General features: G+C 49.5%; 1 protein-coding gene and 1 pseudogene across 9 annotated transcripts in view; one reads left to right on the top strand and one right to left on the bottom strand.

Annotated features, from left to right (window-relative positions):
• Positions 1–14,856, bottom strand: part of Gtf2i (general transcription factor IIi) — a 67,138-nt gene that overhangs the window by 26,680 nt on the left and 25,602 nt on the right. For 2 of the 8 annotated variants that reach the window (XM_070035573.1, XM_070035567.1), the window contains exons 7-12: positions 8,474–8,528; positions 8,125–8,168; positions 5,552–5,629; positions 3,674–3,733; positions 1,959–2,015; positions 1,002–1,064 (exon numbers count right to left, since the gene is read on the bottom strand). In XM_070035573.1, the coding sequence (XP_069891674.1) occupies positions 1,002–1,064; positions 1,959–2,015; positions 3,674–3,733; positions 5,552–5,629; positions 8,125–8,168; positions 8,474–8,528 (357 nt within the window). The remainder of the gene's footprint in view (positions 1–1,001; positions 1,065–1,958; positions 2,016–3,673; positions 3,734–5,551; positions 5,630–8,124; positions 8,169–8,473; positions 8,529–14,856) is intronic. The other 6 variants (XM_070035568.1, XM_070035571.1, XM_070035572.1 and 3 more) reach the window with 6 other exon arrangements.
• Positions 10,212–10,767, top strand: LOC138836784 (S-phase kinase-associated protein 1 pseudogene; annotated as a pseudogene). Its single transcript, XR_011375061.1, has one exon. The product of XR_011375061.1 is annotated as an S-phase kinase-associated protein 1 pseudogene (transcript).

Raw genomic sequence — 14,856 nt, 5'->3', positions numbered from 1 at the left:
CTCTCTTCTCACAGGTCTTAAAGTGACAAAAGTTCAGTTAGATAGCAAATAACAGACCATAAACAACTCAACACAACCATCAGGGAAATAAAATGATATTAATGACAAAAGAAACGAAGACTAACACATGAAGTATAAAAGGTGGAGTACAAATCACCTTCCACTCTGGAAGTGGTGAGGACAGACATCTAGAGGACAGATGTTATGGAGGGGTGAGGACAGGCCACGGGGAGCAGGGACAGACTGCACACCAAGCCCCCACACCAAGAAATGTTACATAGACGCTAGGAAATGGTCAACTACCCACATGTGATAACGGGGGGGGGGGGGCGCGGTGGTTGAGGAGTGTGAAGGCTTCTGTGTCCTAATGCATCTTCTGTGTCCTAATGCATCGAGTATTTGTGCAAAGCTCCAGGGTGCGGATGCGGGGACTGGAGCTGGGAGATTAGTGTGGTCTCCCACCTCCCTAGAGCGAGCCAAGAGGCTGCCGCTGGGAGTAACAGCCAAATAGCACAGTAGGCGAGAGTGGGCAGCCTCTGCTCGCCTCCCAAGCCATGGCAGGCCCTGAGCTACTCCAGCTAATGTCTGCTTTGAGATTAAATTTGTGACTCATCATTTTGCAAAACAAATGAATGATATATTCAACTCTAAGCTTTAGGGGCAGCTGGCTTTCCAAGTGGCTGACTAAGGAAAGGTGACAGACTAGTGGTGCACAGCTGCTGTCCCGGCGACTCCTTTGTGGCCGCCTCTCCTGAGCCCCTCCTCCTCCTCAGGCTGCAAGGCTGCCAGCAAGGGGCTCTGGCTCTGCCTTCATCTCCCCTGTCCCCCATCTACTGAATCTGCTCACAGGCTGCTTTTCAGTCCCCACTAGAGAAGGCAGGGCCACCAGCCACATGGGTGGGTGCCCCACCAGGGACAGTGGCCCCCCCCCCCAGGGCCTTATGGATGGTGAGATGCAGATGCAGTGATGTAAGGTGAATTCAGGCTGTCAGATAACTGACCTTCAATAGTCACCTCAACTTCAGGGTCCTCACTTGTTTCTGAAGGGACATGTTGAGTAGAATCTTGAAAAAAATAAAATTCTAAGATGACATTCATTATTAAGCATTTCCATATGTTCCAACAGTGTACTGACTTGGTACTCTCCAAAAGCATCCTGCAATAAAATGCAACTGAAATTTGAATTCACTCCGTATGCATTTTTAAAATATGAGTGCATACTTCCTACTCAGGACCTGTGGAGGTTGACCTCGCAGAGCAGGGGGCTGGGACAGGTGTGACGGTGTCATGTCAATGGGGCATGACCATACACAACACTGAGTTGTGGGGTTAGTGCGGAAGCCGAGTGGTCACTGTGCAGAGGCAAGGAGATTATTTGCAAAGATGGTGTCGTTTGTTAGTAAAAGAACAAAGAGCGGAACATGGCTGCCCGCCAGGAGCACTCCTCACAGACAAGGCTCTCTCGGCTGAGACACAGCCCGTTCCCCCTCCCAGCAAGGGGAGCCATCCAGGTGGGGCTCCTGAAATAGGCAGCCCCAATTCCAGGGCAATCTGAAGAAGGGAAACAGTAAATAAATCCCTACACTGAAACGGCAAACACAAGAACAGAAACCTCCAGAACAGATTCCTTTTTTGTAGCAGAAAGGCTGAGGGAGGTTCAGCACGGCGAATCTGACACAAGGCTGCCTGGCCTTCCCAGCGTCGTCCTTGGGGGGAAGGTCCACATGCTGTGTGACTACGTAAGCTGCTCAGAAGTGGGGCGCCATGCTGCAGTGGTGGCTGAACGCTACATCCACGCAGCCACAGGTGCACCCACTCCCACCATGCAGCAGCACGGCTGCAGAACTCTCCTCCACTCAGGGCCTGATCACCACTCCTTCCTCGCCCCGCACTGCCTGCACGCCACCCCGGCCTGGCCGCGCTGCCTGCGCCCTGCCCGGCACCCCTCGAGTCCTAACCTTCTGCAGGCGCTTCCACCTCCGCTCCTTCGGTGCCCTCGGAGGAATGGTGGCTGCCTGGAAAGAAAACAAACAGCACACGCTCAACCAGTGGGCTCGCTTCCACGGCAGAAGAAAGGAAGCTGGGCAGCGGTGCAACTTAGGATACAATAACCACAACGTGATCCTTTCACCTTTAGTGATAAATACAAATCAGAAAAACAAAAGCAGTTCTACCTTCAACACGTCTCAAGCTGCAGGTACACCGAGCAAGCTCTGTGGCTGGCACGGGGGGTGTGGACATGAGCATGGGCACGCAGGTGTGGGCACAAGTGTGGACAGGGGCCAGGGCACCATCTCCTGCACTGCACCAAGCTCTCCTTCACCATGGAAGACATCACCCAGGCCTAAAGCACATTTACAGGTGGGGAATACACTATACCTGCTGGTAACACTGCGCAGGGGTCACAGGGCGCAGGCTTGGCCTACTGGAGCAGAAGACTGACTCCAAACACAAACAGGACAAATGACCTCTTGACCCCAAAGACAAGGAGGAAGAAGATGATAGCAACAGTGGGTACAATGGCCTGAGGAACCTACACTGATAAGAAGGCCGCAACTCCATCATCCCCCTTTCCTCCACACCTGCCTCCCTCTCCCCTGTGATAAAGCCTACCTCCCACCAGCAAGCATGCTGAGGAGAGGACTGAGCTGTCCCAGCAGCCAATGGCAGCTTCAGAGGCTCGGCCTCAGCTGGAGGCATGCCCCAGCTTTTGGGAAAGCACTGGTTGCGTGTGTCCTGGCTGGTGGGAGAATGCCAGGACTCCCACGCAGGCCAGCCCAGCCGCCAGCGGCCCGTGCTGGGGCGGGGCCTGCGCAGCCCTGCGCACAGTGCGTCTCTTCACCCATGCCTTGCACCTTCCTTGCTCATTCGGGGCTGCAATTTCTTTTTTTTTTTTTTTTTTTTTTTTTTGGGTCCGGTCGTGGGGCCTGAACTCTGGGCCTGGGCGCTGTCCCTCAGCTCTTCAGCTCAAGGCTAGCGCTCTACCACTATGAGCCACAGTGCCACTTCCGGCTTTTTTCTTTTTGCTTATGTGGTGCTGAGGAATCGAACCCAGGGCCTCGAGCATGCAAGGCAAGCGCTCTACCACTGAGCCACCTTCCCAGCCCCAAGGGGCTGCAATTTCTTAAAGAGAATGTGGACAGGAAGCCAGGGTGGAAATAAAATGGGGTGTGTGTGGTGGGGGGGGGTGTTCAAGGACATGAGCACCTCTGCGTTCTCTCTGTTCTACTGAAATCAGAAATAGACAGTTACGTGCACAATACAAGGGAAAAAGCTAAAGAAAATAACTTTTATATACTTACACGGAACAAAGTTTACAAGTAAAAGCCTAAGGCCATCGTGTTTGGAAAAACTGTACAAACATACCAAAGAAGAGGATGGGTGCGTGGCTCCGGGCTCACGTGAGCACCCCCGTGCACGCACGCACGCAGCATGGCCACGCACGGCCTGACCGCCCGCTGCCCCTGGGGCACAGCACCTGCGCAGACACCTGCACAGGACACGTGTGCGCCCGGCGCCACATTCACCAAGGGAAAAATGGTATGGGGAAAGTTTGGCTTGCGAAGTTCATTTATAAGTTAGGCCAATCCATGTCTTCCTTTTCCGTTTGGAAAAGTGAGTGCAGTCACACACATGGAAACGCGGGGCCCGCCGCCCAGGCGGCGACGTCTACCTGGCAGAGGCTTGGCAAGGGGGAGCTTCTCGTCCAGCTCGGGCGTCTCGGAGGGGCCTGCTTTGGGATACAAAGACAAAGGCGTCAAGAGGGACGCCGGGAGCCCCCACCACACGCCTCCATGCGCGGATGACAATGGCCTCTGACGAGTCAGGATGAGGTGGCAAGGACGGGACAGTGAGGCTGAGGAGGAAGAGGGATGGAGCCAGGCGAGTCCGCACCCTACTCCTACTACACCGCACCACACCAGAGCTGCACCTACCTACCACTCACCACACTAAGACAGAAGCAACGCAACCCACCACAGCCACCTAGGCCGGACACAAACCAAAACACTGGAATCTGCCAAGCCCTGGGCCACCCTTCGCATTGCTTCCTGCACTGCAATCCACACGCGCAGGCCCCCCAGTGCACACTAGCATCACCGAGCCTCACCAACACACTATTTTCCCCACGTGGCTGGGACGACAAGCATGCACCCCCACGGCCAGCTCAGTGGTCTCGCTCTCGGCCTCGCTGGCCTTCTGGCCTCAACCTCCAAGTACCTGGGTGTGAGCCTCTGTGCCTCCTCAGTCTCCCAGGCACTGGTCACAGGTCGAAAGACACTGGACGGCGCCATCCTTACTCCTACATGGTATTTTGGGAAGGTGGGGAGTGTGCACATAGACCAGTAACATTTGGGAACCTGGGCAGATTGCCAGGAAGTAGGCAGCTTTAAACCAAGTTCACCCCCTTTTTTTTTTGGTGGTACTAGGGTTTGCCCTCAGGACCTCGTACTTGCTAGACAGGTGCTCCACCATTTGGGTCACGCCGTAAGTCCTGTATTTCACTTTTGCCAAGCATTTTAGAAACCTATATACCGTAAGTACACCAACGTCACACAACTACACCAGAGAGGGGAATTCCTGTTTGGGGCCAGCTGGCCTCCAACTATGCTCCTCCAGATCTCTGCCTCACAAGAAGTTGGGGTCACAGGCATGTGCCACCACACCCGGCTAAGACTTCAGCCTTTCAATTGCAGAAACCCTAGAGTCCTCCACTCTGTCATGCAGTTCCTAACATCGTATGGGTGAGTACACTAGTCAAATGCACTACACATGAAATCCAATAAGGTACAACCTAACAACGTACACACTCACAAACCAGAATAAATTTGAGCACTTTTTAAAGAAAGGATATCCACTAGGCAAACACACATGGGGGTGCAGGCATACACATAGGGGGATGCAGAACCACAGTGGTCTCTTGGCCAGGACATGCCCATGCCGGCCAGAATGTAGGTGGTACCACCAGGACTCTTGCACATGCTACCTGAAACACTCAGTGCCTGCATCTCCCTGCAAGGCCATCGCTAGATGTCTCCTCAATGGACAAGAAGGAACTGGGCCACACAAATCTTACACAAATGTCTAGTCGCTCCTGACAACTAGGACCCAGATCAGAACAAATGGCCACCAGCAGACAAATGGACAGCATGGAGTCCATGCAGTGCATGTGCATCCAGAGTACTGCAAGGCTCCACCAGGACACAGCCCCCGCCTCCAAAGGGGCCAGCCTGCTCCATAGGCCCACACCATGCTACCATGTCTAGGAAATGGAAGAGGAAATGACAGCAGGTGGGGGACGACACAAAGACATGATGGACACGATGATGGCAGTATGCAAGACATAGACTTCCACGTGACGGGCATCAGGACAGTCAGTGTGTACCAGGAAATGGATGTGTCTGCTCCATGCCTGGGGAGCCCAGCGTACAAGCCCGGCCGAGAAGCCCAGCCTTTACCTTTGTCATCAGCGTTCAAACCACCTGACACAGGACGAGGAAAGGCAGAACGCAAGTCTCATGCGAGCCCCGCGTGGCAGGAGGGCAGCGCTTACCTTGCAGATTGTACTGGTAGTAGTCAGGATCTTCAGACTCCTCCTTCACTGTAACAGCGGCCATCTCCAGGGAGATTCCTGGCAAAGCAGGAAATGTGTCCTTAGCCAAGCACACGCGATGGATGCCAGGCAAGCATGAGGAAAGCAGCAGCACCAGTACACAGCGCAGCCCACACACAGGCCCATGCACACCACACACGCATCCCCAGCACACTTCAGCACAGCGCACACACGGACCAAAGCACTGAGCTTAGAACCCAGGAGAACATCTCCTACAGCAAACCCCTTCTTGCTAACAAGGGCCCAGCATGCCTTCTGCACAGCTGTGCAGAGTGGGTGGACAATCCACTCCAATGATGCCTGGCATCAGAGGGGGAAAGAAGGAAGCGATTAGAGGCCAGGAGCTGGGCATGTGGCCCTCCTTCCCTCTGCAGTGTGGGGAGATCCACACATGCACACACTTCTCACATTTTAACCTAGTTATATGCCCACGTAACTAGTTTATCCTAGTTACATGAACCCCTTCTGAGAAAATGGGACTTTCAGAACGGGGTATGGTGGTGTATGCCCGCAGTCCCAGCTCCAGGGAGGCCGAGGCAGGCAGAGGATCAGGAGTTCAGGGTCCCTGGTGGAAGGCACAGTCCGGGAAGGGGCAGGCAGGAAGGAAGTACAACACAGCGCCAGCACAACTCCACCCTGCTCCCCTGTGCGTGCTCATCAGCACCTTCCCACAGACCAGTGTATGGTGCCCCTTGCTACCGGAGCCCAGGGCCTCTCTGCCTCTCAGACTCCAGTACCAGCCTAACAGCCTCCCCACTTGGAAGGCAAGGCCTGAGAGATGGCCCCGACTTCAAACCTCTGCACCACCAATAAAAACATTAGGCAAAGGCGGGCATGGTGGAGCCACATGTATGTCACTAGCCCAAGGAGACAGGGTGCAGAGGAATGACCCTGAGACCAGGAGTGAGATGCTAATGACTCTCTCTCCTGGCAAAACAGGCAGAGCAGCGGGGTGCCGGAGGCTCATGCCTGTAATCCTAGCTATTCAAGAGGCTGAAATCTGAGGATCTCTATCTCCTATGAACCACCAGAAAACCACAAGTGGAGCTGTGGCCCAGAGTGGTAGAGTGCCAGCCTTGAACAATTTTTTTTTTTTTGGCTCAGCAACAGTTAAAAAAAAAAAAAACAAAAACAGGCAGAACTGGGCAGAGGTAGACGGAGCGAGCGGAAACAGCTGGCGTCTCCTCACCACACTTTCAGGTGGCGACCACTGGCGGTCAGAGCACCGAAGCACCGCACTCCCTCCACGAGGTCTGGGGACATCACCGCACTGTGCACTGCACAAGGGCTGAGTCGCTGCTGAAGGGGTGGCAAACAGCAGAGAACCCGCCTTGCAAGCCCCAGGCCCCGAGTTCAAACCTCAGAACCACAAACAAACCTGAACTCAATCTAGTAGGTCCTGTTGAAACAGGTGAATGTTGTGCTACCAAAAAAAGAGCAACAGCCTCTAGGAGCTAATACTTACTAAACTCCATTTATACCTAAAAGGGAATGAATGCCAAAAACAGCTTTCTTCCAAAGTAGGAAATGAGTGGAGAGAGAAGGAGTGGAGGAAGCCGGGTGCCAGTGGCTCACGCCTGCAATCCTAGCTACTCAGGAGGCTGAGATCTGAAGATCGCGGTTCAAAGCCAGCCTGGGGGACTGGGAAGGTGACTCAATGGTAGAGCGCTTGCCTTGCATGCCTGAGGCCCTGGGTTCGATTCCTCAGCACCACATAAGCAAAAAGAAAAAAGCCGGAAGTGGTGCTGTGGCTCAAGTGGTAGCGTGCTAGCCTTGAGCTGAAGAGCACAGGGACAGTGCCCAAGCCCAGAGTTCAAGCCCCAGGACAGAAGAAGGAAGGAAAGAAAGAAAGGAAGAAAGAAAGAAAGAAAGGAAGGAAGAAAGGAAGGAAGGAAGGAAGGAAGGAAGAAAGAAAGAAAGAAAGAAAGAAAGAAAGAAAGAAAGAAAGAAAGAAAGAAAGAAAGAAAGAAAGAAAGAAAGAAAGATGGGCTGGGAAGGTGGCTCAGTGGTAGAGTGCTTGCCTTGCATGCATGAGGCCCTGGGTTTGATTCCCCAGCACCACATAAACAAAAAGAAAAAAGCCGGAAGTGGCGCTGTGGCTCACGTGGTAGAGCGCTAGCCTTGAGCTGAAGAGCTGAGGGACAGCGCCCAGGCCCAGAGTGCAGGCCCCACGACCGGACCCAAAAAAAAAAAAAAGAAAAGAAAAGAAATTAAGAACGAGAGAGAGAGAGAGAGAGAGAGAGAGAGAGAGAGAGAGAGAGAGAGAGAGAGAGAAAGAGAGAAAGGGTGGAGGTGGGCCAGGCATCGTGGTCTACAGATGGATGGGAGGGGGAGAGCAGTCAATTCTATCATCTAGAAGCCCGTGTGCCGCAGCTCATGTGCACAGCCAACAGCACCTCAGCGAACAATGCCATACGACTAGCTGGCAGCGTGGAGTGCAACCTTACAGGCAGGGAGCACTCACTTCTCAAGTACACCCAAATGCTACACCCAGTATCAGAGCACACACGTACCAGAGTCTTCTGTGGGCTCCGTTTTCACCTTGATGGGGCCACAGCTGGAAGAAGAAGGAAGCGGGTCAGACTCTGCCATGGGGAAATCACTCACACAGCTTGAGGATAAACCTAGACAATACTGCATCATGACTAGCAGGCCCGAAGGACAGGTGTTGGAGCACACACCTGCAATCCCAGCACTGGGGAGGCTGAGGCCAGGACAGAGTCTGAGACCAGCCTGGGCTGGTAAGACGCCATCCCAAACAAAACAAATCAAGTTTGTGCAAGACTCCCGGAGGATGTGCTTGCAGAGTCAGGTCAACACTCCCCCGCTCCAGCTCTGTGACCACAGCCCCACCTTGCTTACCTGCCGCCCGGAGACAGAATCGACCTTTCCACGTCTGGTACCATCACACGACCACCTGTGCACAAAGACAAGAACAAGGCTTCAACCCTTCGCCTCTGACTAATACATCGTGACTAACTGCAGAGCCACAAGCAGGGAGGCACCAGGTCAGTGAGCAGCCACCATGAAGAACCAACTCTGACCTCTAGTGGCAGAGCTGGCAAGATAATGGCGGGGGGGGGGGTTCTTGTGGGGATGATGGAAATGGTTGCACAATTTGTAAACATACTAATAAATCCACTGAGCTGAAGGGGAGAATGAAGGAAGGGGAGGCAGTGTTCAAGATTCACTGTATGCATAAACTCCTTTGTTGAATGTCAGCTAGTTAAAGAATCCACACAAAGCCAGTTTTAAACTAAATGCTCTAAATAGTAACAAACAAGAAACCTACTGAACTGAATACTTTAAAATGATGCATTTTATATCAGGTGCGGGGGCAGGAGAATCATGGATTCTAGGCCAGCTTGGGCTACAAGATAAGAACTCATCCCAAACTATGCAGCAATGAGCAGGACTGGAGGCATGGCTCAAGGGATAGAATGTCAGCCAAGCCAAAAAGCTATGCCAGAGTAAAAGGCTGACAGGTACCAATGGCTCACACTTGTAATCCTAGCTACTCAGGAGGCTGAGATTTGAGGATCGCAGTTCAAAGCCAGCCTGCGCAGAAAAGTCCATGAGATTGCTTCTCATATTATAGAAATTATTAGGATGACACAGCTGTGAGATAAATGACCCTATTGATGATACGGTGTTTCATGTAGTATAAGCATCTGGGTAGCCTGAATAATGTCGTGGTATCCCTGCTAGTCCTAGGAAATGCTGAGGGAAGAATGTTATGTTTACACCAATAAATATGATAGTAAAGTGAACTTTAGCTCATATGTCATTGAGGGTGTATTCAGTAAATAGTGAGTATCAATGGACAAAACCACCTATAATTGCAAATACTGCTCCCATTGATAAGACATGTGGAAATGGGCTACTACATAATATGTACCATGAAGAACAATATCAAGTAATGAGTTAGATAATACGATATCTGTTAGTCTTCCCACAGTAAAAAGGAAAATAAAGCCTAAGGCTCAGAGTATGGCTGGTGATCATTTGATATTGCCTCCATGTAGTGTGGCTAATCAGCTGAATACTTTTACTCCTGTAGGAATGGCAATGATTATGGTGGCAGATATAAAGTATGCTTGGGTGTCTACTTTGAGACTCTTATCAGTAATAAACTACCCAAAAAAAGGCCAAAAATGGAACTCTGGCTCAAGTAGAAGATTAAAAGAATCTCAGGAACAGTGTCCCAGCCCAAGTTAAGCCCCAGGATGTTGGTCAAAGAAAAAAAAGGAGGAGAAGGAGGAGGAAGAGGAGGAGGAGGAAGAGGAGGAGGAGGAGGAGGAGGAGGAAGGAAGAAGGAATACAAGATCTTGAGTTCAAGTCCCAGAACTAGCTAATTAAACAAATAAGTAAACCCATGGTGTTATGTACAAGGACCTGGGTTCTATTCACTGGCACTGGAAAAAAAACCCTATAACCCAACAGGCGACCAGTCCTTAATGTAATATCCAAGAGAACCCCAACTTCCATCACCAGATATGTGAGAAAATTATGCTGTGTCTGTAACAGGTGCGGTGGAGTGAGGTTACATATATCTATAATCCCAGCAACCACAAGGTTAAAAAAAGAAGATTGCGAGTGGCCTTGTCTTTGTCTTTCTCTTCTGCTTGCGTGGATGTTGCCTTGCTCCTGGCAGACTCCTGTCCGCCGTCTTTTCGAGACCAAATACCATGCCTTCAATTAAGTTGCAGAGTTCTGATGGAGAAATATTTGAAGTTGATATAGAAATTGCCAAACAATCTGTGATCATCAAGACCATGTTCGAAAATTTGGGAATGGATGATGAAGGAGATGATGACCCAGTTCCTCTACCACATGGTAACACAGCAATACTTAAAAAGGTCATTCCGTGGTGCACCCACCACAAGGATGATCCTCCTCCTCCAGAGGATGATGAGAACAAAGAAAAGTGTACAGATGATATTCCTGTTTGGGACCAAGAATTCCTGAAAGTTGACCAAGGAACATCTTTTGAACTTATTCTGGCTGCAAACTACTTAGACATCAAAGGTTTGCTTGATGTCACAGGTAAGACTGTTGCCAATATGATTAAGGAGAAAACTCCTGAGGAGATTCGAAAAACTTTCAACATTAAGAATGACTTTACTGAGCCGGGCGCTGGTGGCTCACGCCTGTAATCCTAGCTACTCAGGAGGCTGAGATCTGAGGATCGCGGTTCAAAGCCAGCCCGGGCAGGAGAGACCGTGAGACTCCTATCTCCAATAAACCACCAGAAAACCGGAAGTGGCGCTGTAGCTCAAGTGTAGAGCGCTCGCCTTGAGCTGAAGAGCTGAGGGACAGCGCCCAGGCCCAGAGTTCAAGCCCCACGACCGACAAAAAAAAAAAAAAAAAAAAAAAGAATGACTTTACTGGAAGAGAAATAACTGTATTGCAAAGCTCATAGAACTCATAAATGTTATAGACCACGATAGACAATTTGCCCCATGAAAGTTAGAATGTGCTTGTGACTTTAATTAAGAATCACTATCCCACAATACTGTGAAATTTGGGAAATTATGTAATCACTTAATCACAAAAAAGAATTTAGATGGGGCTGGGAAGGTGGCTCAGTGGCAGAGTGCTTGCCTCGCATGTATGAGGCCAGGGTTTGATTCCTCAGCACCACATATGCCAAAAAAGTCGGAAGTGGTGCTGTGGCTCAAATGGTAGAGTGCAAGCCTAGAGCTGAAGAGCTGAGGGACAGCGTCCAGGGCCAGAGTCCAGGGCTAGATTTCAGGTCCCATGACAGACAAGAAAAAAAAAAAAAAAAAAGAACAACTTTACTGAAGAGGAGGAAGCCCAGGTACGCAAAGAGAACCAGTGGTGTGAACAGATGTGAAATGTGCCTGACATTGTAACATTACAAGGATTGTTCCAAATACTAGTTGCACTACTGTTTATAATTGTTAACATTAGACAAACAGTAGACAAATGTAACAGCACATCAATTGTATTAGCGTAATATTGTCCTCATTGCATGTGTAGTTTGAATACACAGCCTAAATTTTGGCTGAGTCTCTTCAAGTCCAAGTGAAAGCTTCTCTTTTCTGAATAAAACAATTGTGGGTTCTCTGTGGAAAGTGGCATTTTAGGATTTCTCTCTTTCTGTAGAGCAATTTCTGCCTAGTTTATTGTCTAGTTAACTTTAGTTAAGCTCCCAGAAGTTGGCATTGTAAATAAAACAAGTTGCAACAAGGTTTCTGATAGAATTAACAAACTATATCTTTATTCACAAATTGGAAACTGGAAAAAGGCTACTTGAAGTTAATGTTGTTAGCAGGCTTTTTAGTATATTGTCTAGAGTCTAGCCAGAACCACTGGTATGTATGAAGCAGGGCTCTTAATTGGACCTGAGGACTCTTTTTTCACCTAATTTTTAATCTCAACTTTGAATATGTTGCCTAGAAATTCAGTTACTACCAAGTTTATGTAGCGTTTTGGGTGGAGAAATGTAACTAGACAACTGGTTAGCTTTTTTGATTAAAAACACTTAATTTAGTCTGGGCGCCGATGGCTCACGCCTGTAATCCTAGCTACTAAAGAGGCTGAGAACTGAGCATCGATGTTCAAAGCCAGCCCAGGCAGGAAAGTCTGTGAGACTCTTATCTCCAATAAACCACTAGAAAACCGAAGCGGTGCTGTGGCTCAAGTGGTAGAGCACTGGCCTTGAGCTGAAGAGCGCAGGGACAGCGCCCAAGCCCAGAGTTCAAGCCCCACGACCGACCAAAAAACAAAAACAAAAACAAAAAAACACTTGGTGGCATGTCTTCTTTTTCTGATCAGGATTTTCTTGTTGAGAAAACAGTTCATATTAGTTACATGTAAAAAAGCAGTTAAACCTTTGCCATTGAATAGGTGGCTAAATTTTAAAAATCCTTCATAAGATTCTTTCAATAAAAAGTAAGTTGCAGAGTAGGAAAAAAAAAAAAAAAAAGAAGATTGTGAGTTCAAGGACTTCCTGGGCTACATAGCAAATAGGACCCTGTCTCCAAAAACAGAACAGTAGAATAATATACATAATATAAATGTGGACTAAATTAGAGTACTGTTCAGTAGGAAAACAGGATGAACTATGGCTCCATGAAACATGGATGCTTTTCACAAGAACAAGGTAAGCTGGGCACTGGTGGCTCATGCCTGTAATCCTAGCTACTCAGAAGGCTGAAATTTGAGGATCACGGTTCAAAGCCAGCCTGGGCAGGAAAGCCCATGAGACTCTTATCTCCAATAAACCACCAGAAAACCAGAAGTAGCTCTGTGGCTCAAGTGGTAGAGCACTAGCCTTGAGCTGAAGAGCTGAGAGACAGCACCCATGCCCAGAGTTTAAGCTCCATGACCGACCAAAAAAAAACAAGGCATCAGAAGTCCACACACTAGGATTCATTTATAGAACAATCTGGAAAAGTCAAATGAAGGTAATGGGTCAGCAGAAGCCCTCAATGTCAGCCTGGGGAGACCCAGGGCAATGAAGACACTCTTGGTCTGGAACGCATATACCAACTGCAGGTGCACCCTGGGACTTTGGGATGAGCCTCCTGACTTCTCAACTAATTCAGGTTTGGTAATGAAGTCCAGCCCTGCAGCCCCAGCCTGGAGTGGCCCAGTAGCCGTGAGCATTCACCCATGACAGAACAAGCCAGATCCCTCCCATGTCTCAAAAACAAATGCCAATGGCAGAGGACACCAATCTAAACTATGTCCAAGTAAAGAAAAATAAGTTAATAAAATCAAAGAGGACCTGGGGTACAGCTCAGTGCTTGGAGGCCTGGCTCCCTGCCAAGCATGAGAACTTATTACAAAAGTGTTAAATGGACACACAAGGTCATTCTATGATCTGTACACGGTCCACATCCCCCGTGATGTCCCAAATGTACACAGCCAGGAATGAAAAGCAAGCTGCAGTCCATCCATCTGCACTCTAATGTACGCATCTGTGTCAACTGGAGCCCAGGCTCACAGCACACTGGCCTCCTTTAGTCCTGGTGCAGGGCCAACCATCAGCCCTTCCAATGGATGCTGACTCTAGCCAGAACAGAGGCAAGAAAGAAGGGCCCCCAGACAGAGGAGGGGCAAGAAAGGGGCCAGTGGAGGGGGCGCTGTCCTGACTCTCACACTGCATGAGCTGCTATGGAAAAGCCCAGACAGACATAGTCAGGGTCAGCTGATTCCCCTCCAAGTTGCCAGGGCAACCCAGGAGGAAGGGTGTACTTTTCAGCACTAAACGCTGGAACAACTGGACAGCCACAAAAGATGAATGCACAGTCTCACCTGGGACATGTCAGCTTTAAGTCAGACCCACTGCAGACTGCAGACTTGGGCTGGCTCAGCAACAGAGCAATGGGTCTGTCTACCAGAGCTATGGGTCTGTCTACCAGAGCTAAAGCTGTTAAGACTTGCAAAAGAAATCTTCAAGACAATGGGTTAAACAATGTTGGGGGGCTGGTTTGATTTTTCCAGGTCCCAAGGGTCAAACCAGGCCCACAGGCAAGCAACACAAGTGCTCACCCCACTCTGCTCCCAAGTAATGGTTTATGGGATGAAACATCAAAGCACAAAGAGTCAAAGAATAAAATCGGTTTCAGTCAAACTTAAAGCAAGTTAAGAGATGTGATGGAATTAGAGAAAGAACTTGCCAATCATCTAACAAGAAACAGAGAGAGCCCGGTGTATGTAGCTATAGTCCCCCAAGAGGATGGAGAGTTTGAGGCCAGCCCAAGCTGCATCACATCTGTGCAGTGCTGGGGATGGAACTCAGCAAGTCTCCCACACCAGCCAAGTGCTGTAGCACTTGCTTTTTAGATTTATTTTTTATTTTTTATTTTTTGGTCAGTCATAGGGCTTGAACTCTGGGCCTGGGCGCTGTCCCTGCACTCTTCAGCTCAAGGTGAACGCTCTACCACTTGAGCCACAGTGCTACTTCCGGTTTTCTAGTGGTTTATTGGAGCTAAGAGTCTCACGGACTTTCCTGCCTGGGCTGGCTTTGAACCTCGATGCTCAGATCTCAGCCTCCTGAGTAGCTCTAGGATTACAGGCGTGAGCCACCGGCGCCCGGCTTAGATTCTTAACATTTCCTAAGATTCATAGAATTGTACAATTAAAATGGGTTCATTTTCAAAACAGGACTTAAGAAACAAAGAACTCCCACTCATCTGGTTGAACCACTACCAAATATCCCCATGCTGCTGATCACATATATGGTATATAACATGTGAGCACCGTTATATATT

The sequence above is a fragment of the Dipodomys merriami genome, unplaced genomic scaffold (assembly GCF_024711535.1).
Source record: "Dipodomys merriami isolate MVZ:Mamm:240054 unplaced genomic scaffold, mDipMer1.0.p SCAF_26, whole genome shotgun sequence".
In the NCBI taxonomy this organism is placed as follows: Eukaryota; Metazoa; Chordata; class Mammalia; order Rodentia; family Heteromyidae; genus Dipodomys; species Dipodomys merriami.
This window is presented reverse-complemented; position numbering and strand designations above follow the sequence as displayed.